The sequence below is a fragment of the Mastigoproctus giganteus genome, chromosome 3, assembly GCF_048544385.1.
Source record: "Mastigoproctus giganteus isolate SK-2022 chromosome 3, ASM4854438v1, whole genome shotgun sequence".
NCBI classification, from domain to species: Eukaryota; Metazoa; Arthropoda; class Arachnida; order Uropygi; family Thelyphonidae; genus Mastigoproctus; species Mastigoproctus giganteus.
The window spans coordinates 186,598,746-186,623,474 of record NC_143577.1 but is presented as its reverse complement, the minus strand read 5'-3'; the positions used below and the strand labels follow the sequence as shown (position 1 = coordinate 186,623,474).

At 37.8% G+C, this 24,729-nt stretch overlaps 1 protein-coding gene across 3 annotated transcripts in view; it reads left to right on the top strand.

Annotated features, from left to right (window-relative positions):
• The window catches only part of LOC150088469 (protein trachealess-like), a 369,924-nt gene that overhangs the window by 119,403 nt on the left and 225,792 nt on the right, over positions 1-24,729 (top strand). For all 3 annotated transcript variants that reach the window (XM_090369532.1, XM_090369530.1, XM_090369531.1), the window contains one exon: positions 15,893-16,725. In XM_090369532.1, the coding sequence (XP_090225658.1) occupies positions 16,652-16,725 (74 nt within the window). In that variant the 5' untranslated portion in view covers positions 15,893-16,651. The remainder of the gene's footprint in view (positions 1-15,892; positions 16,726-24,729) is intronic.

Sequence of the window (24,729 nt, the reverse complement as noted above, 5' to 3'; positions counted from 1 at the left end):
AAGGAATGGTTGATGAACGTATAATTGTTTCCTCATACTTCGAATCATTATCGATTCAAAAAAAAAAAATCTCATTATCAGCAGTGATTGAAACTTTCGTTTGCTCAAGACGTTTCAGTTCAAAGACCGTCAGGGTCAATTTTCATTGGAAATGTCATTGGCTAATATGCACGAATGGCAAAGATGATCACTTCTCGAGCTGCACTCCATGAATCACACTTGTCGGTTGATGTCATTGCTTACCGCGTGCCTCATTGCTGGCCGAAATGACAGACAGCTTGTCGAGTTCTACCTGTGCCAATTATCAAAGTTAATTTAGCAGACGATGCCTGATAGACAGTTTCTAATTATGCGCAGGGAAATACATTTTCAGAACTATCGAATTATGTATAATTTAACAGTAGAATTAAAATTTCAAGGAGACTTCACCAGTGCAAGACCAAGTGAAAAATGGTTCAAGCAACAATTGTAGCGAAAAAAGGGGAATCGATGAAAAAATCGTTAGTTTAATCCCCAGAGGGCGTAACCTTAGTCATCGGAGTATTCATATAAAAGTGAATGATCTACAAATATCCTTTTAATATAAGGAGGGGGAAAGGGGAATTTTAATTATTTTATAATTTTAAATCGCTGTTTGCAGACGACAAAGAATTAGGCGTTTTTGCTCTTCTGAAAGTTTACAAACAGGATGAGGTTTTGCCGGAAGCAAGAGCAGAATTCCTCCCACACTATCTGATTGGGGAAAAGAACGGGGAATTAAAAGAAAATAAAGGATTTATTCCAGCATTCGCACTCCGTAGGGTAATTTGCATGCTATTTCCTTTACGTATTGTTTAAGTTGCTCCTTGACTTGTTTGTCCGCTCCGAGTGACCTCGGAAGAGACACCACATTACTTATTTACCCAGAGGGTGGCAGAAAAAGAAACAAACATTCACCTGTGTGTCAAGAAGGGCACATGCATCGTACCAACACCCATTACACGACTCGTATTTATCCATCCTTTTTGTTCTCAAGGGTAAGTGTAGAATGGATTTTCTTTTTCCACGGGGCTGCTAGAAATGACGAATGGCACAGAATTCTATTGAATTCTTTCTGCCTTTCCTTTTGTCACGCTTTGCTATTATTCTCGGGTATTTAATTATACGTGGCCTTCCCTTTTCCTTCATTCTTTTTCTTTTCTTTTCCTCTTCCCTTCAGCTTTTTTGATACTGTGTTTTTTTTTTTTTTTTTTTTTTAAATATAATTTCGCGCTTTCTGTACGTTCTTATACAGTACTTCAAGCGTCATATCTAGTTTTCCCCATAACCTGTATAACGGTAACTTACAGTTAATATATCTAGTTTATTTATTTGATTATTTATTTCTGTTCGTACAAACTTTATTCTTCATTTGTTCTGACTTTTTCGTGTTTATGCGTTAAAAGTTCATAAGTGTCGATTTCACTTACAACAATCGTCTAACAATGAGTTAATAACAATCGTCTAACAGTGAGTGTATGGTGTCGCGTGCAACAATGTGCTGAACACTGTTGTTTACAAACAATTCAAAATGAATGGCTGAGCTATGAAGTAGGCTTAACGACCATGATTCTGTGCTGCTTTCTTTCTTTTTCTGATTCTTTTCTCATTAATAATTATTCGATTTAGCACCCTTTTTTTTTTTTGATAATTTTCGCTCACGATTTGTTCATTAACTCCAAATTTTTATATTTGAATTGTTCTCCTACTTTGAATTTTCTTTGTTTTGTAATTCGGGTGTTATGAAATGGAAGATACAAGAAAAGAAAGTGCACCATCTCCGCCCCCCCCCCCCCCGAAGTAAAATTACTAAATACTTCGTAATGCGTCCCGAAATGTCCCTTAACAGGTACACCTAGAAGACGAAAAAAGGCAAAACGTGTTTTTAAAAGATAAAAGCGAGCAGGTCTTCCAAAATGAGATTTAAGACCCTGGATAGTGTACTGATTTACAGTTCTCAGATAAGTACCACCCCCTAATTTCAGTTTTTTTTCCCCTGTTGGACGTATAGAAGTCGATTACTAGGAAAAGTGAAGATCATTGTAAAGGTTCAATGACCAGAGGTCCACTCTAGCCTCTGCCCACTCCTTTAGTTAGACTTTGGCGGGGTTAATAGTTTTTCCTAACACCAGCCCTCATACTGAGGCCCATTTAGGTCTAGAAGACGTCACCCTCCTCCTCCGCTTGGCCCACCCGTCGGCCTGACTCTGAAGTACTCCTCGTACTTTCTCCCTTCTTTTGTAAAGAGGTCAAGTGTTTTCAAGGAAACATGCGATGGATTACCGTTGGTATTTCGATAGGAAACAACGTTCCTGGGGATTTGGGAAACAAGAGGAATACTTTCTTTTATTTAGTTAGTTTTTTTAATAACAGTTTTCTTTTTCTTTCGTGGACCACTTTGGTTAGAATACCAGCTCATATGGTACGCTAGTTCAATAGTATTTACGCTGGACTGAATAACTGCCTCGGGCTCAGGAGTACCTGGTTCCTGCTCTTTAAATGATTGACGAATGGAGAATCCGCTCTAGTTATTACATATTACCCCGACACACTGACGCAGGGTGAATTGAAGGGTATATTAAGAATCTCATCATTACTAATGATAGTCTTTACAGTCCTAGAAATCTAAGAGTTTGATTGGTACTTCGTAAATCGCTAGTCAAATATATGCGTGCTGTAATGAGTTATGTAACAGCGATCATTAATCTTATGATGTTATAGAAATACTATTTTTTCCCCTTGTTAAGTCTAATGATAATGCGCGAAGAGGGTTCATGCTTTTCTGTATAGTTGTTTCCATGACAACATATCGCTAATTTGGGAAGTTCTCCATCGGAATTTTTTTAAGCAATACTGATGTAGTTTCTGATGGCGTAGGATTGTTGAATTTGGTTAATGAACATTGCATTTTCATTGAGGAGGGGGCTTATAGTGGGCTTTGCCAAAGATTTTCAAATATTGTATTGACTGGATCTTCTCTTCAATTAGGGAGAGATCTTAAGAACGTCGGTCCAGGAGGTGGTTCTCGTCTACCGATTTCTTAACAACTGAACCAGTCCGATTCTGTGCTGAACCAGTACGATTTATATTGGATGGATAATAAACTTTTATTGTAAACAGTTGTGAACTTGTGGTCTTTATTAAATCTATGGGAAGAGGGTGGGAATGATTGTTGAAACTAAATTTAGATCGGAAAATAAATTTAGAATATTTTGCATTCCGATCACCTAATTTGGGATTAGCATTTGGTGGAGTGTTGCCACCTTGGTTGGCGATTTCGTTTATGATCCAAATATAATTGGCAAATGGAGAACTTAAAAAGGAAAGATGTTTGTGGCATAACTGGGTCATGCCATCCGACTGTACACTCCACAGACGGAAGTTCTGATACATGATCAGGAAGTGAAGAGGAAACCACGGGGTGTCTGTGGTATACGGGCGGCGAGTACCATAAAACTGAAAGGCCACAAGGTTTCCAAGAAGGTCCCAGTGTCTGTTGCTCTCTTTACTAAGCAGTGCGGTTTTAGGGACACTGCTCCGGCGTTTAATGGGACATAATGGGATGTAAGGACTGCACCTGACAACCCCGCTCCTCTGTCAGTTGGAACATTATATAGCGATCTGGGTCTTGATGTTTATACGGTGGCTGGCAGGAAGGTGTTACCTTCTTAGAACTAATGCTTAATCATTCTGTGAAACGCATCCCTTTTTCCTTCTTGACGAGCAATCATGGCCTGATTGAAGTGGTGATTACGGTTTTTTTTTTTAATTTTTCTTCATCATTAGATTCTGTTCGCTTTGCTGTCTCTAAGCTGGTTTATTTTCATCGTGTGAAGTGTTACAGTGATTCTTATTTTTCCTGCTTTCTGGCGTGATGCGCGTAGGATAATTTTTCCCCGGCTGGTCATAATATCAACAAGTTAAGTAATCTAAATGATAATTTGGCGATAAAGAAACCAGTTAAGGAAAAAGGGTTGCGTTAGACTGCTTAATTCGAAGCGGATGTCTTTTATATATCCTAAGTTTTACTTTAACCAGAATTTTTATATTTTTGCTGAGTACAAGTTGTAGACCACTTAAAAAAACACAAACTTGTTTTTTTACACCAGATAGTGTTTATTTGGTTTCAGAAGAAAACTACACACACAGAGCGGGGTAAAAAATGTGCCTTTTCTTCCTTAATTCTTTCTGTGATCAGAATATCCCTCAGATGAGAGAGAAGTTTTATATTATTTGAAATAAATTGTGAATATCTCGGGACTAAAGGATATTTTAAAATAACGCTAGATCAAGTAGGATTAAAGTAGGAATCTGGCTTCAGACTTTATTTTTAATCCTACTAGAGAAAGAATTCTCCTTTATTTACGGTCATAGTTCGAACGTTTGTCTTGTCCATTTACAACACACGCAAAAAAAACTAGCAGATCGCTTTTCTCTAACTCCTAAATTGACGATCTCTTGCTGTTCCGAACACATCTCAATGCCTTCTTCTTAGCACCATCAGGTATCGACGTCCAGATAGTATTTCTCCAGTTGTTCTTACGTCCCACAGAAAAATCTTGTGGCATTTCTCTTATTCCGTTGATGTATTTCTTCTACATGACACTTTGACCATCTCCAATCCATTCCTGAAAGGAGGAAAAATCTCTGCCATCCAGTTAAAATGCTACTATCGTACAACCCTTTTTAAAATAACTAATAAAGCCATTAAATAATAGGGTCTACACCATCTGGAAACTTTTCATCTACTTAACAATGAATAACATGAATTCCTCTGAAAGGAACTTTTGTATTATCACTGATCATTGAGAAAACTCCAAGGAGAAGTTTGGAGAAGAACTTGCTCTTGCTCCAGAAATTTTAAAAGTAGCCGATTAGGTATGGATCAAGGACCTTCTAAGCAATCCCTCATAGCACAGCTTGTCATTTGCAAGGGGGTTTCCATTCTCTCTCTCTCTCTCGGTTCATTATGTGTGTAGTAAATGGTTGTGTCCTCTAATGCTGGAGCACCCCAAAGTTATGTTCTTTAATCTTTTTTTATTTTATTTTTTGCGAAAATTCACCATCAGTTTCTTGTACTAGTCTCATAAATCTTTCATTTTTCTTTTGATCTGCTGTTAAAGTACATTCCTAGTCCACTCACCCATCGAATATTGTTTCCACATCCACATCTGGGATGATGTTTTCTCTGATCCCTAAACTTCTCCAAAAGAGAGCAATCAGGTTAACTCCTGTCTCTTACAAACTCACTCCACTTCCTATTACACAGACGTTCGGTTTCTGCTGTTGGTTTTTTCTACAGACATTTCCAAGGGCACTGTCTGATCGCAGTCTATCTTAATGGCTTCAAGGTCAATCACCGTGAAATCTGTTTATGGTTAGATTTCAAATCCTCTTTCTCTTCTGTGGAACACTATACATATTTGCTGAAAATTATAGTATACAACTGGTATTATATGAAGCAACAGATGCAATAAACACAACGGAAGTAACAAACATTGGGATATTTTTTTTTAAATATCCAAATAGTTGTTTAAAGAACTATAAAAAAAAGTTTTGTATTTTATGATCTCATAGTTAACGATCTATGTTTTTTTGTCAGACGTGTAAGTTATAATTTTGTTTTGTTTTGTGTTTCTTTTTCCACACACAAAGTCTGAAAGCATAAACTAAGACTAATGAGACGTTGGGAGGTTTGTTCCTCCAGCTGTAGTTGCTGAGATAATTAAAAATTCTAGGACACATTTTTAGCACCACTTAATTGGCCGTTTACGACAGTGACTTTGAAATATTGTATAAAAATAAAGAGTTATATCTCAGTAAACGTCCTCTATAACATAGAGGTCGTTTTTTATAAAATAGAAGAAAGCCTTCATATAATGGCTCATATTTTGTACTGGCAGTCGCGGAAAATTTATTGGATTTAGGTTCAAGTCCCAGACTGCAGAACCCTTTTTATTAAGGGAACCTAATACTGAGTTTCGTTATCCCGTCAAATACCCCAGAAAAACAGTCCTCAAACTGTTTTCAATGGGTCGTTTAGCACCATATTTAGCAGTCACGGAGTTGAACCTATCTCACTCAAACAGCCTGACATCTCGGCTACGGTAATCGCCTGTGTTATTCTTTTGACGTGAAAAATAGACGCTACATTCCTACGAAACTTAATTCATGCACTTTGAAACTTAATGTTGAATTCAGTACAGTATGTGCACTCACTGCCCGAAAAATTAGAAACCTTTGGTAGTTAGCGTCAACGGATAATTAAACGTAAGGTATGGAAATATGAGCTGCTACAATTCAGAAAAAGGAAATCACTGGTGTGTCAAAGGCAACCATTAGAAAGGTATACACGATGAGTGGAAGACTCAGAAAGTCGGGACTTCAAGAACGAGACCGCAGGAATTTAAAGAGAATTTCTTGTCAGAATTGAAGTATGCAGCAAATAATTGAATTTGGACAAAGAATGACCCATTTCAAAACTATGCAGTGGGAGTCAAATAATCTGGGATTTTGTAGTCGTGTGCCTAATAGAAAATTACTTCTTTCTGTAAAGAATCGATCGAAGGGTTCTACTGCAATGGTGCCGTCAATACTGGACTGTAGAATAGTGGTAAAATATCACGCGGTCTGAAGAATTTCTCGATTTTAAAGCGTGCATCCAGACTGTCTCGTGCCCGCTCATATCTTTAGAAGGTCGTGTTATCCCCAATGAATGTCATTCTGTCGTATTGAACAAACTTCATCCTGGTTTCATTTTTATCCAGATTGTTATTTAAGACCACAACGCAATTATCCACCGTGCAAAAATCGTATCTAAAATTTCGAGGAACATTTCCAAGATGTCCAATATCTACCCTCTCCATCTAATTCTCCATTTCTGAATCTAGTTTGGGATATTTTGGAAAAGTCAGTTGGGCTTTGCAGTTCTTGAACGACCACAGTATAACAACTGGCAGATATCCTGATGAAAGAGTGGTCAAATTCGGAGTTAGACACAGTCAGCTACTCGTACCTAGTGGAATCCATGACACCATGTGTATGAGCTGTAATTCGGGCTAAAGGTAGTCCTAGTTATTGAATAAAGGTTTGTAATTTTTTGGACAATTTGGCCAATGAATATACTTATATGAAATCTCGTCAGGGATTTTATACTGCGCCATCATCAGAGGTCAGTTAAATTTGGAGCATCATTGATCTCAGCTGCCCTTGCGCCATAAAGTCTCCAACAAAACAACAGTCCAATTTTAACTTGCACTAAACAAATCTCACACGAACCTTTGGCTCAACCTTCATTAATTATTGGAGTCATTTCGAAGCAATACCACCATGAAAACAATTTCAATACTGTTAATTTCTTGATTATACCAATATTTTAGGAAATTAGACAAAAAATTGCCTTTTTTTTGTACGATCTTCGGGATTATATAAAATATCATTTACTAAGGGGGATTGTTCCAATCTTTGGGCAATGATTTTTATAAAAGGTTGCGATTTCTTTTCTTTATTGAAATATTTAAAAATTAACTGAATAGCCTTTTAAATATCCAGCTAATTTCATTATCTGGATGTTTAATAGGTCATCTTCTTGATCCTCCAAAAACTATTCAATATCTATTGAGCCATATATTATTAAAATTAATTCCACGCCAAACACGCATACAATGCCGGTAACCGTGGTAGCAGACCATGTCTGATTTAAATTTCATGAATCTGGTAAATCAGCAGACTTCATAAAGCAAAGATGAGCTAACTATTTTGAGTTCGAATTCCTTCCTCCAGAATTCATTAATCTATTATGTAATGGAGCTGATCATGAACTTACAGGGTGTAGAATATTTAAATAGATTTATTATAAAATGCATTAACATCATCGTAATATGGAATAACATATCCCAATTCTCAACGTCTGTAGAAAAGGCGTTCAGCATAAACTGAAAGTCAATGATTTGGAGTGAATTTTGAAAGGGGGATCATTAAACTTTAACCTACCAGCTTTCCTCGGATAAATCAAAGAATTTGATTTAATTATTTGGACACACAGGAAGCAATACTTGTGATACGTTGGTGCTAAGGTATTGTCTAAGAAATCTTAACGTTGTTAAATATGAGCCTAAGTGCAGCAGTTTCTTTTTTGTGGGAAATCAGACATAATCTGGAGGTAATTCAGTTTTCTGCGTGTAAATCAATGTTTAAGGAACGGGCGGTGGTATATTATCCGCAAAATTATGGATGGGACTTCGAGTCAGCGAAATCCCATCCAAAATCCCGTTCACGGGAGAAAGAAACTATCTGCAAAGAATAGAATCATCAGGTATCCTAGCATTTATTGAAAATTTGAAGACATCTCTTTACCATCATTCATAATTAGTTTCCAGAGAGAATTCGCTACTCAATTGTGAAAAGCAGAAGACATTCTTGCTTGCGAAGCTTAGGAAACAAACCTTTTGAATTATCTAAAGCAGCTACTTCAATTTATCCCAATATTTACATGAAATTTTTCAAAAGGTTAGCTCGAGGTTTTTATTGTCGTGACCTTAGAAGGGTGTTGGAAATACTGTAAAAGCTGGTTATATGATCATAACCAAAAGCTGGTTCTGTGACCATAACCAAATTGACAGAGATTCGTCTCACTTCTTGGGGCGTGAATACATTTACATGTAGAAGAAAAACACCATTGGAACATTATGGAGTAGAAAGGGGTTAACAGAAGCACAGGTATGACAAACAACTTAATGTTTTCAAGCGCTGGAGACTTGTTGGTAGCATGATTTAGAATTTTTCTAACCTCTTTCTGTTGGAAAATGATGGAAACTGTATCTTCTGCGAAACCTACCACGAACTAAGATTCGCCTCTGTAGAGGAGTGAGATTTATTACCACAAGGAATTATCATTAGCCTTGTAAACAACCTGAGAGCTCGTTGATCAGGGTGGTTCTACTCCCTGAATTATGTATTGTCTCCCACTCAGTTTTGGATGGTTAAGTCTTGAACATGGAGGTATATTTCCTTTTCAAATTTAAGATAATCGAGTTTTATAGTAAATATCCTTCCAAAGGACATTTCCTGTTGTTCCATCAAGTGCATATATTTCTTTGCGTAGCAGTTTTAAGAAGCAGAAGGATCCATTGATCAGCTGTTTCAGACTTCTTGAATTGGTTTGACATTTAGGACATAAAAACAATCTTCCAGATTTCAACGTAAAGTACCATTTCATTCTTAGGACAAACTATTTGTTTTTAAATTATTTAATTCTGCTCCCATTTAGATTTCACTTGAAATGTAACCATATCAGGTTATTGGTATTCGGATAAAATACTTAATAACACGAATATTATTTTATTATTGCTTAAAACATAACGAACAATATTCTGGTTTATTTGAAACAGTACTGGATGACAGTTTTAAGCTGGTGCATATACCCCCAGATGGCGCCAGTAAGCGCATTCGTCTATTAGGCATGGCTCTTGGAAGTGAAATGGTAGGGTGTTTCCGATAGCAGATGAATGCTCGTCCTAAATACAGTCTGGGAAGAGCTATCCAGTAGCACCCGGAGGTAATGTGTGATAGGACAGGATAGAAATTCTGAGAATTGCGAAAGGCGATATGGTTTTACGAAGTGGATGCTGTGGCGCTTATGAGGGGGGAGGGGCTGTCTCAGTGACGTGCTGCAGCAGATTCTGAAAACACTTTCAACATGAATTCGAACTGCAGGTGTGGATCACGAGAGCCAGCATCCTGGTAAAGAAAACAAACCGGAAGTCTGGGAATTGTAATGTCTAGAGAAGTCTTTAGTGTACGGCATAATCTCTCCTATATCCTGACAGGTAGAATATGAGACGCAGAATATTTATATAAGACGAGAAAGAGTGTTACTAATTAGACAGTTGTATCATTATTCATATATTTTATTAATGATCACGAGGAGCGTGGAAAGATAACATTCAGGACGTGGCTAAGAAAGATGGGAGAAATATGGAAGAATAAGGCACAGAAAAGGGAAGAGAAGAAAAGTTGGGAAGGGGCATTTTGCTAAATGAGCAAAAGTATCTTCTTAGAATAATAAAAAAGGGCTAAAGTAAAGGAACGGTACAAATGGTTGCAATCCAGCGATAAAGAAGGAAGTTTGAAACAAAATTGGATTGGAAATATTAAAATGATGTGGAAGGGGGTTAGCAAAGGGAAACTGCAGCTGCTGCGTAAATTATTAGACTTGAAAACAAGCAATAATCGGAAAGGTTGTCCACGGCTCATAAGACCTTGACCTCTTTCAGGAAGATGTGGAGGAAACTTTTTGTGGTCTTCTGCTCCATCTGGACAGATGGAACTCTACCTCGGACTGGAGAACCCAAAAGGTTTTCTGTTATTATTCCTTTGGTAACCTCGACTGAATCTGAATTTTGGAACATTGGCTGGCGAAGTGTATTGAATTTCAAAGAAAAATAACAATCGTAAAGTTAAAAACACTCTTTTTACGAAGCCTAAAATAGTTTGGTTGTTTTTTTTGATCATTTATCCATGTCCTTCCATTTATGATAGATATTTTTTGATCTTCACTTTACTAATTAACAGAAAGACTTTTTTTTACAAAGGGGAAAGGAGTAGAAATAATGAATTCAATATTTATGTTAAATGTATAAGATTTCCTTTGTTAAAATGGACAGTCTAAATTGTAATTTACTGAGATTAACATTAGTAGTGGCATATGATGCAAGAAACCAAGTGATACAGCATCAGCAAAAATAAAAAATCTTCCCATTTCACCTATCCATTCTTTCTAATAGTTTGTCTAGTTGGATTTATTTAAGCTATAAACTTGCACGACAACAGATAGAAATTTTTTCCAGCAATCAACCACTCGCTGGCTAAAGGAAAACTTCCGCACGTCTATTCTGCAACTCTCTTTCCTAAATTTAGTATATGCCCCCTCATGTGCGTTATCTGATCTAGAAGAAGAATCCCATCAGCACTGAGCTTTTTCAACCCATTGAAACTCTTAAACACCTCAGTAAAATCATCTCGCAGGTCCCTAATCTGCAGAACTTAAGCTCTTTCTTGGTAAGAGCATCCTTCTGTTCCCCTTCTCTGTACTCCTTCCAGCACCTCTACATCCTTCCTAAAATGACTTGACTTATCCCTGCTAGCAAAATTCCTGTATATCATTGACAAAACTCCATGAGCTGTCCTGGCAGTCAGAGAACTGCAGCTCGTAATACCGTTGCACAATTTTCCCCCAGGCTGTCTTCATTTTTCACTACCCTAAGGGTTACTGCTGCCCATCTGCAATACTTTGCATTTGTCAACGTTAAACTTCAATTGCCATTTCTCAGCCCATCTGTTAACTTTTCTAGGTCCTGTTGCAGTAGCATACCATCATTCCTGTCATTAACCACCCTGCTACTTTTGTATTATCCGCCTACTTGGACATTAAGCCTTCATCAGTATCATTGATAAATATAGAAAACAACAATGGTCTCAACAGCGAACGCTGGGAAACTCTACTAATAACATTAGTCCACGAAGAGCAATGTCCATTGATTACAACTCTGTCTTCTCCCACTCAAGTCCTTTATCCATAGAAGCAACTTGCCCTTAATGCCACACTGTTCCAATTTGTACAGCAGTCTTTTATGTGTAACAGTATCAAAAGTTTTCCTGAAATTCAAGGTGTATGATATCAAAATTATTTTTTGCATCCAGTTCCTTTGTGATCACATCGTAGTATTCAATCAAATTGGTTTTTCAAATTGGACTTTCCAGGAATCTCAGATTTATAGATAGATCTGTGAAATTCCAAGTGGTGGAATTTCACCATCTACTGTACGGGAACCGCAGCGCGCCGCCCATTTTGGAGAGTCAGAATACCACCAGTATACGAATATGATTGGTTTGTAGGAAAAATGAACTCCAGTGGATTGGACCCTCATTGTATCTTCTTGTACGGTTTGGTCTCTTCACTTACAACACTTTGAGTTCTTCAACTATGTGGGGATTTCTTAAATGCTTTCTCCTCCAGAATCCTCCACAAGAAAAAGTCGGCTAGGACGAAATCAAGGAATCTCGGTGATCTCGATTATTCACCCATAAAGTAATGAAATGAACGCGGAATTTTTCCTCTAGTCAATCAGTGCAATGTGCTCTCGCTGGATGTTGTTGAAACCGAACTGTATGCTGCAGACTTGGCCTTATCAGTTCCGACCAAGCAAAAGTCAACGTTTTAATACTTCTCTTTACGCATAATGCATATGCATACTTAACAGCAAATAAAACTACCATTAAGTTAGAAGCTTCCACAGCCTTTCTGCTGTGGGGGTATTGAGATAGGTTTCAGATATGGATTCCTTTATTGTTAGTGCTTTTCATCTGAACGAAATATTTTTGAAACATACGTACAATGAAAGGAAACCTATATTGGAAAAATTAAGAACTTTATTGTATGGCCAAATTTTAAATACGGCTATTCTGTCTATTGTCCACAACCGTGAAGTTCTTATAACGGGATTTGTTTACTGAAGGAAAGGAAATAAGTACATTTCATTTCAATTCGAAAATATTCAAAAGATATTGTTGGGAAGGAGTACTTAATGGCACAATAGTCAAACAAACACAAAATCAGTTGCTAAAATGGACCCCTGTAGAATGGAATTTATATCAGTGGATGGTAGTGGTTGTTGGTTTTAGGTACATCAGCAACTTAGGCATTATTGTACCTTTGTTTGTTATAGTTGAGACAATTTTCTGGAATCACTTGCATTGGGAAACTCTATTCCCTTTGTCTGACAGCTGAGTACAGCCCCGATTGAAGAATGCTTTTAGAAATTGCTCCAGTCTGACAGGACCCGAACCCAGACATCTGTAAAGGAGAGAGAGAGTAGTTGTGAAACAATTACATTGTCATGGAGAACGAGAACATGAGCGGATGGATGAAAGTTATGCCGCATAGTAGCACCAATATCTTTGGATTGATTAACAATTCTGATATGTTCCTGAAAAAAATCGGGAGTGCAAAGGCACTTCAGATTTTCTGAAGTGACCTTTTCACTCTTTTCTGAAAACCCTGACATACAAACATGAATGTATTGAGATGAGTTAAATATCTGCTCGTAATATTCCTTGACTTGCTCTGTTTATTTCAGTTGTTGATAACTGTATGTTGGCGCATAAGTCAACCTTTGAAGCACAAAAGAACCATCTAAAATTTTAAGGTCGAATAGACGAGAATTAATACCAACATATTTGCAATTTTTACACAAATATACATACGTTGTTGCACACCTCTTGAAACTCAAGAGTCTCTTCTTCTTTATAAAACGAAAATAGTTTACTGAATTCATTGGGAATTGTTTTATGAATTTGCTTTATGATGTGTGGAAAAATGAACTTTCTAGATGTCAATCTTGTTGTAAAAGCACTTCCATTTCAATGTTCAAGAATTGTAGAAAAAGCCAATTTTCATTACCGTGCTAAATAGACATCGAGGGATGGCTGAGCTACATAACCAAAGCCTTCCATGAGAAACTCTTGATTATAGAATCGTATGACGCAGTTCATACACTGATGAACTACGAATTTTTTAGGCGAATCAGCGACTTAGACCATATTGCACCGTATCCATTCAGTGAGATAGGTGGCTGTAGTTGCTTAATATGGGGCACGTTTTGGTGGCAAGAACTAGGACCCCTAGTGCGTATGGACCAACGTTTCACTAGTGAGGTCTACCGGCAGCTCTTAGGAGACCATGTACACTCTGTCATGTTGCGTTTTTTCCCGAACAGAAACGGGTTCTTGCAAAACGATAATGCGCAGTGTCATCGTGCCCGCACTGTGCACGAATGGTTCGAAGAACACAGCAAAGATATCACCAATCTTGATTGGCCTCCAAATTCGCCTGACCTCAATCCAGCTGAACAGAGAATTTCAGGAGCTTGCGCCAAGAATATTACGTTGACCACCCAACTCTGGATTGAATATTTAAGATATCTGTACATCATATTTACAGTTAATTAAATTAATAAGTGCATTTATATCATCGAAATCTTTTGACATGGGGAAAAATCAGAGATAATATCACCGGTATCAGCATGGGGTGTTCATAAGTGACATCTCAGCTGAGTATTGTGATGACTGAGCCACAATCAGTCGAAAAGATCTTTCAAACTTCATATCACTTTCGAAAGGTAGTGATTACAGAACTGGCAGACAACTAGAATTTAGTGTCTGCTGTTCAGTAGATGCTTTTCAAGATTTTGCAACGATAAGGATAATCCTTAAACTTTTATGGGTGGCTACATGCCGAAGGCAGCAATTAGACCTAACAGACCAAGTTAGATATGACGGTTACGATGTCTGAAATTGGCCTCCTTCGATTGCGAATACTACTTTGATGTAACACCTGAAGTGAACACAATGGGTGCGTACTAGTACAAATTACTGGTTAATTCTGTGTGTAAAGTTGATCTTTCATCCATCCAATGTTTGTTTCGTATACCACGGTAAACTGAGCATAAACTATTTCAAATATTTTAATTGCGCCTAATAAAATCTTAAATTCTTGATCCCTTTTACTGCATCCACTTGAGAATGAAAGGAGCCAGAATCTTGGAAGGCAACTGCCAGATATGGTTGATTTGCGAGCATATACAGCGTTAGTTTGTGCTTATCTGTTTATTCTCAGGACTTGAAGAACCATGGAATATCCAGTTCCACCAACTTTAATGAATTGAAAGTGCTATTGTGTTGGAAAGAAGCACAATATCTATCATTGTCTGTCTGCATTTCATCCAGCATTCGTATTTGAGCGTAATCTACAAACAGTGTATTTGATTTAACACGTATTAGATTTATTATTAAATATTATTTTAATTATATAAAAATGTATTTAATATTTATATTTAAGTTCTGTAATTTTAAATATTTCCTATATTTTTTTCTCCACAAAAACTACTGACCACTTTATAATCATTTAAAGTTTATGTTCATTGCTGTGATTTATAATTATACATTTTAACTGAAATATTTATGTTATGTTTCTGACGTTTTGTACAGAAAGGCAAGATGCTTTTTTCTTTAATGTTTAATTATTGTATAACGAAGTTTGTATAACGAAGTATCTTATTTTATCGACTGCCTCGCGATGTCCTTCTTTGTATAATTTCGAAGTGTTTTCCTCACTGTCTTATGTGTCGAAGAAGAAGAAAACGCATCGTGGCCATAGTTTTTCATCCCGAAAAAGAAATCAAAAACTGATAGGCAATTTCCCGACACGTTGACCCAAAATGTTAGTTACTTATGCACTCACCAGAGTTCTGCCATCGGTATTATGAGTACAATTCTACTGTAGTGTACTAATAATCAATAATGTGGGTCAGTTGGGCTGACTTTCTAATAACTCTGAAAAGGCGAGTTTTAGAAAAATTTAAGCTTCTCTATATTTATAAAAGCCGAGATTCGAACTCAGGGAGATTCTGTCCATCGGGAGATTTATGTCCAATCACCTGTTATATTATTTTCTTTTAAATTAAATTTATTGTAATTAAAGCGCTAAAATCTCTCTTTTAAAATGTCTTAATTAAACTGGAAAATGAATTCTAGATAATAAGCCCGAATTTGGTCAACGGGTCCTCCTCAATTCCGCGATTGATGAACAAGGAAAGGTACCTCTAAAGAACTCAGTGGCGCACTCCAAGGTGTATTCTAAAGACGCTAATTATTCCTTCACTTTTCCCTCAGCATCGATCAAAGCATCTTACCGTAATTCTTAAGGTTGTTTGCATGTTTGGTCCTCCCTATCCCCTTGTCCCATTGTTCCTCCCCCACCCAACCTTCCCTTATCACTTCTATCATCTTTATTGCTCATATTATTTCTGCTCCACAGGGTCCCTAGACTACACGAGCTAACGTTCACCTGAGGCCCGGAAGGGAGCAATCACTCGGCACGGTCGTTTCTTCACACACTTCCTCCACGCCGACCTGACCGACAGACTGGCCGCCAGACGCCTCTATTTTCAGTCCGCATCACGAAACCGCGGGACACACGGAAAGAGGATGTAGGGATTGTGGTTTTTACGACGGTGACGTGTCTTACGAATCGCCTATTACTCCCAGTGTGACTGCGATGGACACAGGATTTGCCGACAGCCCCCCCAATGGACCGCCACGGAAACCACCTTCCCAGCCAACATGGCGAGTTCTTGTGCTGCCGCAAAACTCGACCTTCTGCGCTCCTGTCTCGCGCACACCACCTTGTTGCCGTCCAGTTGGCAAGCTGCGAGCGCGCCTGATCTAGCGGAAGGGGTAGGGCCGAGCTTGTGGTGACGGACGGCCCACTTGTAAGTGTTGCGTCGTATCTCTCACGTGACGGGAGTTTGTTTCGCTAAACACGGTGAATACAGCTGGCGATTAGGCCTAACGTCGACTGTCCGAGACGCAGTTTTCTCGCCTTACGCACCACTCTTCGATCCTATGTCTTGCTGTGCGTGCGTTCTGCTACACCTTAGAAAGGATATGACAGCTTCTATCTAAAGGTGGTGGCGTGTGTGCCCGTAGGTCACTCCCTCCGTTGTGTTTGTGTTGATGCTGGTGGTACTTTCGTCACTCCCTATGACAAGCTGACTCTCCCAGCGTCTCTTCAAATATGCAGCCCGCCGAGGGGTACGGGGCTTTACCGATGGACTTGCACGTTCCCCAAGGATACCATCCGTATTACAGGTAAGCGTTATGTTTCCGTGCTATTAACGCTAACCCACGAACACACACACATTGGCGCGCGCTCAAATCCACCCCTCATCCCGAAAGGGCACAAGAACATTTATTAGTCCACTGCAGCCACGCTTCCCCCACCCACGGATTGTAATTTCAACTCCAAAATGTATCCCAAATGTTCTCATTAATACAATAAACATTGTCAATAAGCAGACCATCTTTCTTTACCTCGTTCAATTTCAAGTGGGTTATTCCATGTCAAATATGGTACGTACACTCTTCCCTGCTAACTTGTAGTATTACCAAAGCATGGAGGAAGGCTTCTTGGATTTATGGCTTAATCAGTAGACTGGTTACTATAGCGGAGGAACAGATAAATCAGTTTAGTTAAATCCACCCCTTTTATGCCTAACGAGAATCCTTTTAAATGGACCTGACAGTAATTTTAATTTTGGAGGTTCTAAGGTATGATTAAAGGTCCTTCATTTTAGGGGAATAAGAAAACGCATGCAGTATGAGCTTGTGACAAAAGGTAAAACGATTCCTTTAGGCTATTCTCAACCATAATTACGAAACACAAAGGGGTTAATTTAATTAACATAAGCGTTACGAGGTTCATTAAAAATGACCAGCGGGTAGAAGCCAGGAGATGAACAAAAATTTGGTGCATTACTTCCTACAGATTTCACTACGTTTAGCTTCGTGGTAATTGCTATAAACAATACGCCTTGAATTTTGTTATCCAACGATTGAAACCCTTTTCCATAGAGGTCGTCAGCTCATTAAGCAGAGCTGATAATTATCAATAATTTTTACGTTCTCTTCCTTATAGACTTAGCCAAAAGCAACTGTACATAGACTTGTTTGAGGATGGGCAACAACAGCTTCTAGAATCCCCCCGCCCAGAACTACAATAAATCACGAGTAATGGCAAAATTTTATGGTTACAATAGAAATCCAAGACTTTGCGGCAAAGAAGTAGAAAAAAAAATCGATACCCGTTTCCAAGGACCCTTAGATGAACGCTGTAGCTTAGCCCAGAAGGAATACAGAACTTGTGAGAATTTCCTTCAAGATATCACAGTCAAATTTTACATTAGTCTGTGGTTAAAGATCTTTAGGCTCATATTTCTTAATCTTAAGCAAAATACTACGTTTTATTGACACTCCCATCGATCAGTGCTGTTCTTTATAAACTCTTACATGCCTCCTGACTGACACACGAACGTGTCCCGTAAAAATATTTAAATTATTGTAAACAAAATCCAATATTGGAGATCTTTTTTTATTTTATTTAGGCCTAACTATTTTCTGACTAAGGGTTGGCTTTCAAGGGGTTTTCTTGAAACGGTTCTGTCATCACAGAGGTGCTGTTATTAAATAGCACAAATATAAGATTTCCTTCTCAAGAAGTTGCACATAAATGCATTTTTTTCCTTCTTTTTTTTTTAAAGAAAAGGTTAAACATAATACGCATTAGGCCTAACTCATGTACACAAACCCTGTATGTATCATTGATTTTCATCCTGTTCTCTTGACAGCCTCTTATTTAATAACTATCCTGCGGTGGTAATGATCTAACAGTAGGTGTCAGAAATACCAGTTAGTGACAGTATCTTTATATACGAGCATTCACACAAATGTTAACGCTGCTACTTGCATTGCGACAACTTGAATGAATTGTGTACTTAGAGACCGTGGTTGGAATTTAACCTCTTGCCGTGTCTTCTGTTATGTGTGAATGGAAGTCAGTCTGTGCGTTTACATAGCTCGGTGGGAGATCATCCTTATCAAGAAAGGTGAGGAAGTTTAAAGTGGCTTCCCTCCCTCCTTCCCTATACCAACAGGACGTTGGTTACCCAGACAGATGTTTTTAGTTTCTCGTAAATCATCATGGACGTCTGGAGCCAGAGAGGAGTTAAGGTTTTTCAGCAATGAACTGTTCATTAAGAAATATCTTTTTTTTTATATAGCAAATAATTCGTTGTAAAATGGAGAATTCAAATATCTATGCACAAATCCACTTCACTTAAAGAAAAGTCCCTTTGGGTTGTTTCTGTCTATTTTAAATAAAAAATAAATTGTTTTTTTATACTCCGGGATGACCACACTGTCAGAGGAGTTCATAAGATACGGAGAATACAAGAAACAGCACCATATTTAGCAGTCACCAGCTTCCAGCCTGTTTTTAAAAACAAACAAATTTTTATTGATGCGCTAGAAATGCTGTTTTAAAAAATTTGCTTTTCCTAAAAAGTTTCCCGGTTTAATCTCGTGTTTTCTAGAAGCCCTTAATAAACGCTGTAACGCACGAACACCCTCCAAGGAGAACAGTAGTAAAATGTAGTCGTGTTCATAAAAAAAGTACGTTGTTTTTTATTCTTAAAAAACATAATAAAAGTCATTGACGAGCTAAGCCTAATCATACTCCAGTTTGGGAATCCAAAGCTTTCATTTTGAAAAAAATGCAGCTCTCTCTTTGTGAGCGTCACCATAACATGTCCTTTTATACTCTTTAAAAAAAAAAAAATCGAGAATCGATCAACAAAAAATGACTACCTATTTGGTGAAACCCCCTTTTGAAAGGCTTAAGTTAAAGAAATCGATGAAGACGCTTAAAATTCTTTGGCTGTGGCGATATTATTGTGAAACCTTGCCCCAAGGAACAAATTGATTAGAGCTTACCCCCGAATGACAGGAGCCGAGAATGATTACAATGTTCAGTAATATCGGAGTATAACTACCTATAGCGATTACTTACAAAACGTGACCCGCATCTTATTGGTTGAGTAGCGCCTTTCTCTTCTCTTCATATGGACCGTCCTACACAATCACCTTTTCTCCCACTACTCACACATTTGAGGCAAGCATGGAGTTAGTGCCTTGAATACATGAAGAACCGGATAACGTTTTTGTTTTCTTTTTGTTTGTGCTTGTGGGAAAGAACGATAGATCTTCTTTAATCTATTTTGCGGTCTCGGAGTATTTATATAGTCTGGTTCAGTGTCGTTAGATGAGCTACAGTAGGTAGAAGGGATACCAAACATCGTGTTTATCTTCCCTATTCCAGGATTGGGTACAGCGAGGTCAGTAGCGTATTAGAAATACTCCAGAAGTTAGTAGCCTCCTGCCTGCAATAAATCAGAATATTATATGCTGTTCTGTAACCAAAATATTGCATCAAAGACGACGTTGAAATACTTATGGATGGAAAACGTATCGTCAAAGTGAAGATCAGATCTCAACTGTTTTATTTTGCATTCAGATCCAAGTGTATAGAAAATGCTTAAATCTGTTACCACGCGCAAGATTTCTCTGTCCTCTTGTTAGATTAAAGTTAATGTCTGTGGTTACCTTAACAGGAGCCACTGGGACCATATTGTGTTTGAGAACATGAAAGGGGCGGACCTAAAAGTTGTCGAGTAGGGGGTACAAGACATAAGTCCTAGAGCAGTTTTTTACAAAGTCAGAAGGAACCAGCAACAGTGGTGGATTTAAGCATTTAGGGCTCTGGAATTCAGGGACTGGAATTATTTATCTGCTTCGCAGTTTCGACAGCAGACGCTCCTAACATTGAACCTTCTATAGAAATGTATTTTAAAGTTCGTTGGTCAAGTATATTTCAGTTACCTTATGTGCAAGTATGTGTAACTCGTGATAAACATTGAACATAGATCAGTTCAAGTCTTGATCGCTTAATTCTCCAAAAGTGTTAAATTTGCTACTGACCAACACCACCTACCTCTGTAGGCTTCGGTTGTCTGTGCAGTTTCATAACTGGATACTTTACAACCAAGAAGTTTTTTCTCAAGCAAGATAATCTTGACTCGTTCTGGTATAATAGGCCATCAGGTATTGGATGATGTCTTTCGTGGTAGGTGAACTGAGAAAGATGGACTTTTCAGACCCCTTCAGGTTTACCGAATGACAATCCATCAATTGTCGCGACACGACATAGTTCAAGAGTCATATATGGACCACGTTTGTGTCAGAATCAGAAGTTTGATGCTGTTTGCTTACATCCTAAATACTCCCATCTGGTTCTTCAAAATATTTCATTTGATTGTGGACAATATTTTCTCATACTCGCGTGATTAGATCAATCCGGGTTTTTGGTGCCAATAGAAATCAGAACGAGGGCTTTGATCAGTAGCAAATATCTGATTCAGGTAGTTACCAAAATTCTTTTTCCATTTCAACAACAAATTAATGTTTCACTATATGCAGGTGTCAGAAAAGGTAAGTTCCAAGGGTGGATTAATATTACGATCTTCGATATGAGAAGATAATCTTGAACCATTTCAACATAACGAGGTTATGCATCGCTTGATATCAGCATATATTACGTTGTTCCTCTTTCGTAGTGTATCAGATTGAGCAACCAGTCGATTTGTACCATAACCTTCATTTCGATAACTCAGTAACAGTCGTTTACTTAGAAACTTCCAGTAAACTTTTTGTAGTATAATATGCTGGTACCCTTCACACCCACTTAGGAAGAGTGTTTTCGAGGTAATTTTTTTGACAATTCCATGACAATTAGTCCAATCTCCGAAAAGGTTTATCAATAACTGAGTTTACCATGCCTTATACCATCATTTACAGAACTCGTATCAAATGTTTTCTTCTTTCAGAGTTGCAAGTCTGATTGAAACTCTCTTGATTCTTTTTCCCACATGACTTCTTTTCATGGTACTAGTCCATAGCCATAAGTCTCTTCTGTTGAGAACGGGTTAGTATCTGCCAGTTTGAGGGACTGTTCTGACAAGGAAGGAAAATATAGTATTAGAATTCATTATACTATTAGTAGGATCGTGACACTTAGATCGCCCTGTACTTCAGGGTTATGTAATATGTTCCAAGGTTCAGTCCCTGGATGGACTGGACGAAAGTCATCTATGGATCCATCAGTCTATAAACATGTGCAAAATCTTTCCATGAATTATATTATCATTTTAACATCCCGTAATAGTCAGAGACCTCATATTGGGGTTGAAAAAAGTCTAACCATTGGCATTTCAGTCTGGCAAAAACAGCAAGCTAATTAGTTTTTAAAATATTTCGATTCTTTATCGAATAAGCTGAAACGGGGAACTTGGAAATATATTCAAACTGAAAAACTCAGCGGCAAAGACGTCGTGATTATAATGTTTTCGATGTTAAAAATATTGAATAGATAACTCAATAGGTAGGTGTTTCATTATCATCCCCTTACAAGATCCACTAAGAGAGGGAGACGCCCTTTTACAGATAAGGTAGAAATAGCGTTTGGCAACTCCACAGACGTCCTTCATTCTCGCGCAATTTTAGAGTAGGGCAGCCAGCACCTGTCGGTTATATTTGGTGCTGTTGACCTCTTCCAAACCCCAGCAAGCGTGTACTTCAACAAGGTGCATTGTCGTTAGTTGTATTTTTTGAATTTTGCCGCATGACGTCAACAAATACTTTCCTTACGAAGAGAAATCACTCAGTTCCACGTCACTTGTCAAGAGCTGTTTTTCAATCCTCGTGGTGGTGAAGCGAGGGGGCACCTCACCTTTTGAGATAATAAGAGAGATATCTGCGAGATGACCCTTGACCCGCACACAACCAGTAATTTAAAGTGAGACCAAATATTAATGAAATATCTTTCAGCGTTCATATACTATAATCTTGCCTGGTAGGTTTTTGAATTATAAAAGGTTAATGTTTTAACTAGTTCCCTTCAATCGATTTTTCTCCGGGTATTTTGCAATTTTTACCTACCTGTCAACACTAATTAAGTATCTGCAATCTAGATATAGTTCAAAGAGCAATTGGTTCATCTATTTTGGTCTAGTTAGCCATTTCTGCACGAAGTTTGTTTTGCGCCCTCTTAAGGTAAAGTTTTAATATTTTGAGTTTCGTATACTATTCTGGTTCACCCCTCTATAATTGAAATTTGATGCTAAGGTAAAATTGTTGCCAGTTATAGAAGCCAAAAATGAACAAAGAGAGATCCTTTGAAACTCATGATTAGTTGGTTTGTGGAAATTGAATGGTCAGCCGCTAAGGAAAACCTAAATATGATCTTCAAGGAAATCTTCCAAAGAGATTTAATGTGAAAGTCCAAGAATAGTTTAAATGTAACACTCCACACATTCAGTGCAGTTATCTACTGTGCTATAAATGTTGTTATTAAGGTTGTTATTTGGAGAATAATGGAGAAGCGTTTTAACAGACTGGTAAAATTTATTATTATTCTTATACGTTTCCGATTATTCAGTAGAATAACATTCACTTCATAATTAAAAGTTAGACGCCTACCGCTATATGTAACATGCTCGTGGAGGGAGAGGAGAGGAAAGAGGGGATATGAAGCGTTAACAGGAACAGTTCGCATTTAACAGTCGGCGGGGGTTTCGATTTCTACCCCGAAGCTCTTCATCCACTCCCTTGATGGAAAGAATTATTGTACCGCTCACACCAACCCATCAATTACAGCACTTTTTCACATAAAATAATAGGATCCCATGACATACGTGCAACGGCTTGTTCGTGTTTATACGCTAGTTCCTTTGATAAGCAACCACACGACCAAAACTACAACCTGGCCAATACTGAAACTTGGTTACCCAAAAATAATTGCAGAAACCCTTGTATCGTTTTTGATCGACCGATGTCTGTGGAAACATGTGTTCACTGGTTTATGTGTTTGCTGGATGAAAACTTGACACTCCATATGTATTGAAATTCTTTAGTTTAGCCTTTGAACTGTAAATCTTACAACCAGGATATGGTTGTAAGCATAGTAATCACCGATTTGTCTGGTCTCTTCAAGTAGCTTAGTGGAATTATCTCAAAAATACTCTAAAAGGATCCTTCGACAGTAGCAAACGAAGCATGCATTGTTTCCTCCTGTCATAGTTACCGATGCCTAGCGAGATTTCTTTTTTCTCTTCTTCTTTTTCTTATCTTTCTTTGTGGCTGAGAAATTCTCATAGCAGTTAATTTGCCATCAGCTCTTTTTTGTTTGCGTATATTCGGCCATCCATCCATCCTAATCCTATGAGATGAAAATTTAGAGGCCCAGAAAACTGCCCACCATGTCATCGGGCAGATGGTTCACGTCATCTCCAGGGGGTCTAAAACAATTAAAACAAGTCTATTGTAAACATCTTTTCAATCACACCAATGGGCTTCGTGTGTAAGAAAGTGATGATCAATCATCAGTAATTATTTGTGCAGACTTTTGCTCCGGGAGACAAAAATCTTCCCCCAAAGTTTTGATATTTGAGATGGACAAGATATCTTTACGCCCCAAAGCTAAACCGTGAGTGGGGGTTGAACAGCATCCTCATTTTCTTGTCTGAGACATCGGTAGGCTCCTGTACCAAAATGCATTGCTTCAATGGAAAACAAGAGAAGAGAATGCAGGCTAGGAAAGGTCCCAGTAATAACACTAGCGCCAATCATGCATTTTATGTTTGCTGGATGAAAAGCAACTTTTTGATTGGTTTAAATATCTCTAATAAATGCTGGTAAGAGTTTAGATTTTCTAATTAAACAAGCATGTTTTTATAGGCAAGGAAATGTTCCTTTAAGGAAAAAACCTTATTTTTCTGTTTATCAAGTTCAATGAGTACGAATTTAGCCGTATTTTTATAGGTACAGTACTGCATTTTATGCTGGAATAACATTTATTCAAAAATTTAGGTGTTTCTGGAGTATTGAGTGCAACCATCGAAAATTTATGAATATATAAGTTGAGCTACATAATTCCCACTTTAAGGAGGGAAAAATGGAGGAAAGATAAAACGTACAGTACACTGACCTCAATGTCTTAGTTGCCTATCCATTTATTTTAAACTACCCATCAGCAATAGATGTTCCCATTCCTTTCTTCGTCTTTCTGATTACTAAATCTCAACGAATTCAATGTAGGATTCATCGTAATGTCACTAGATTATGGAAGACTCTTATTCGATTAAACTAACTACTTTTCCTCTTAAATCTTGTGAAAGACCAATAAGGCTATCTTAATGTTTCTGG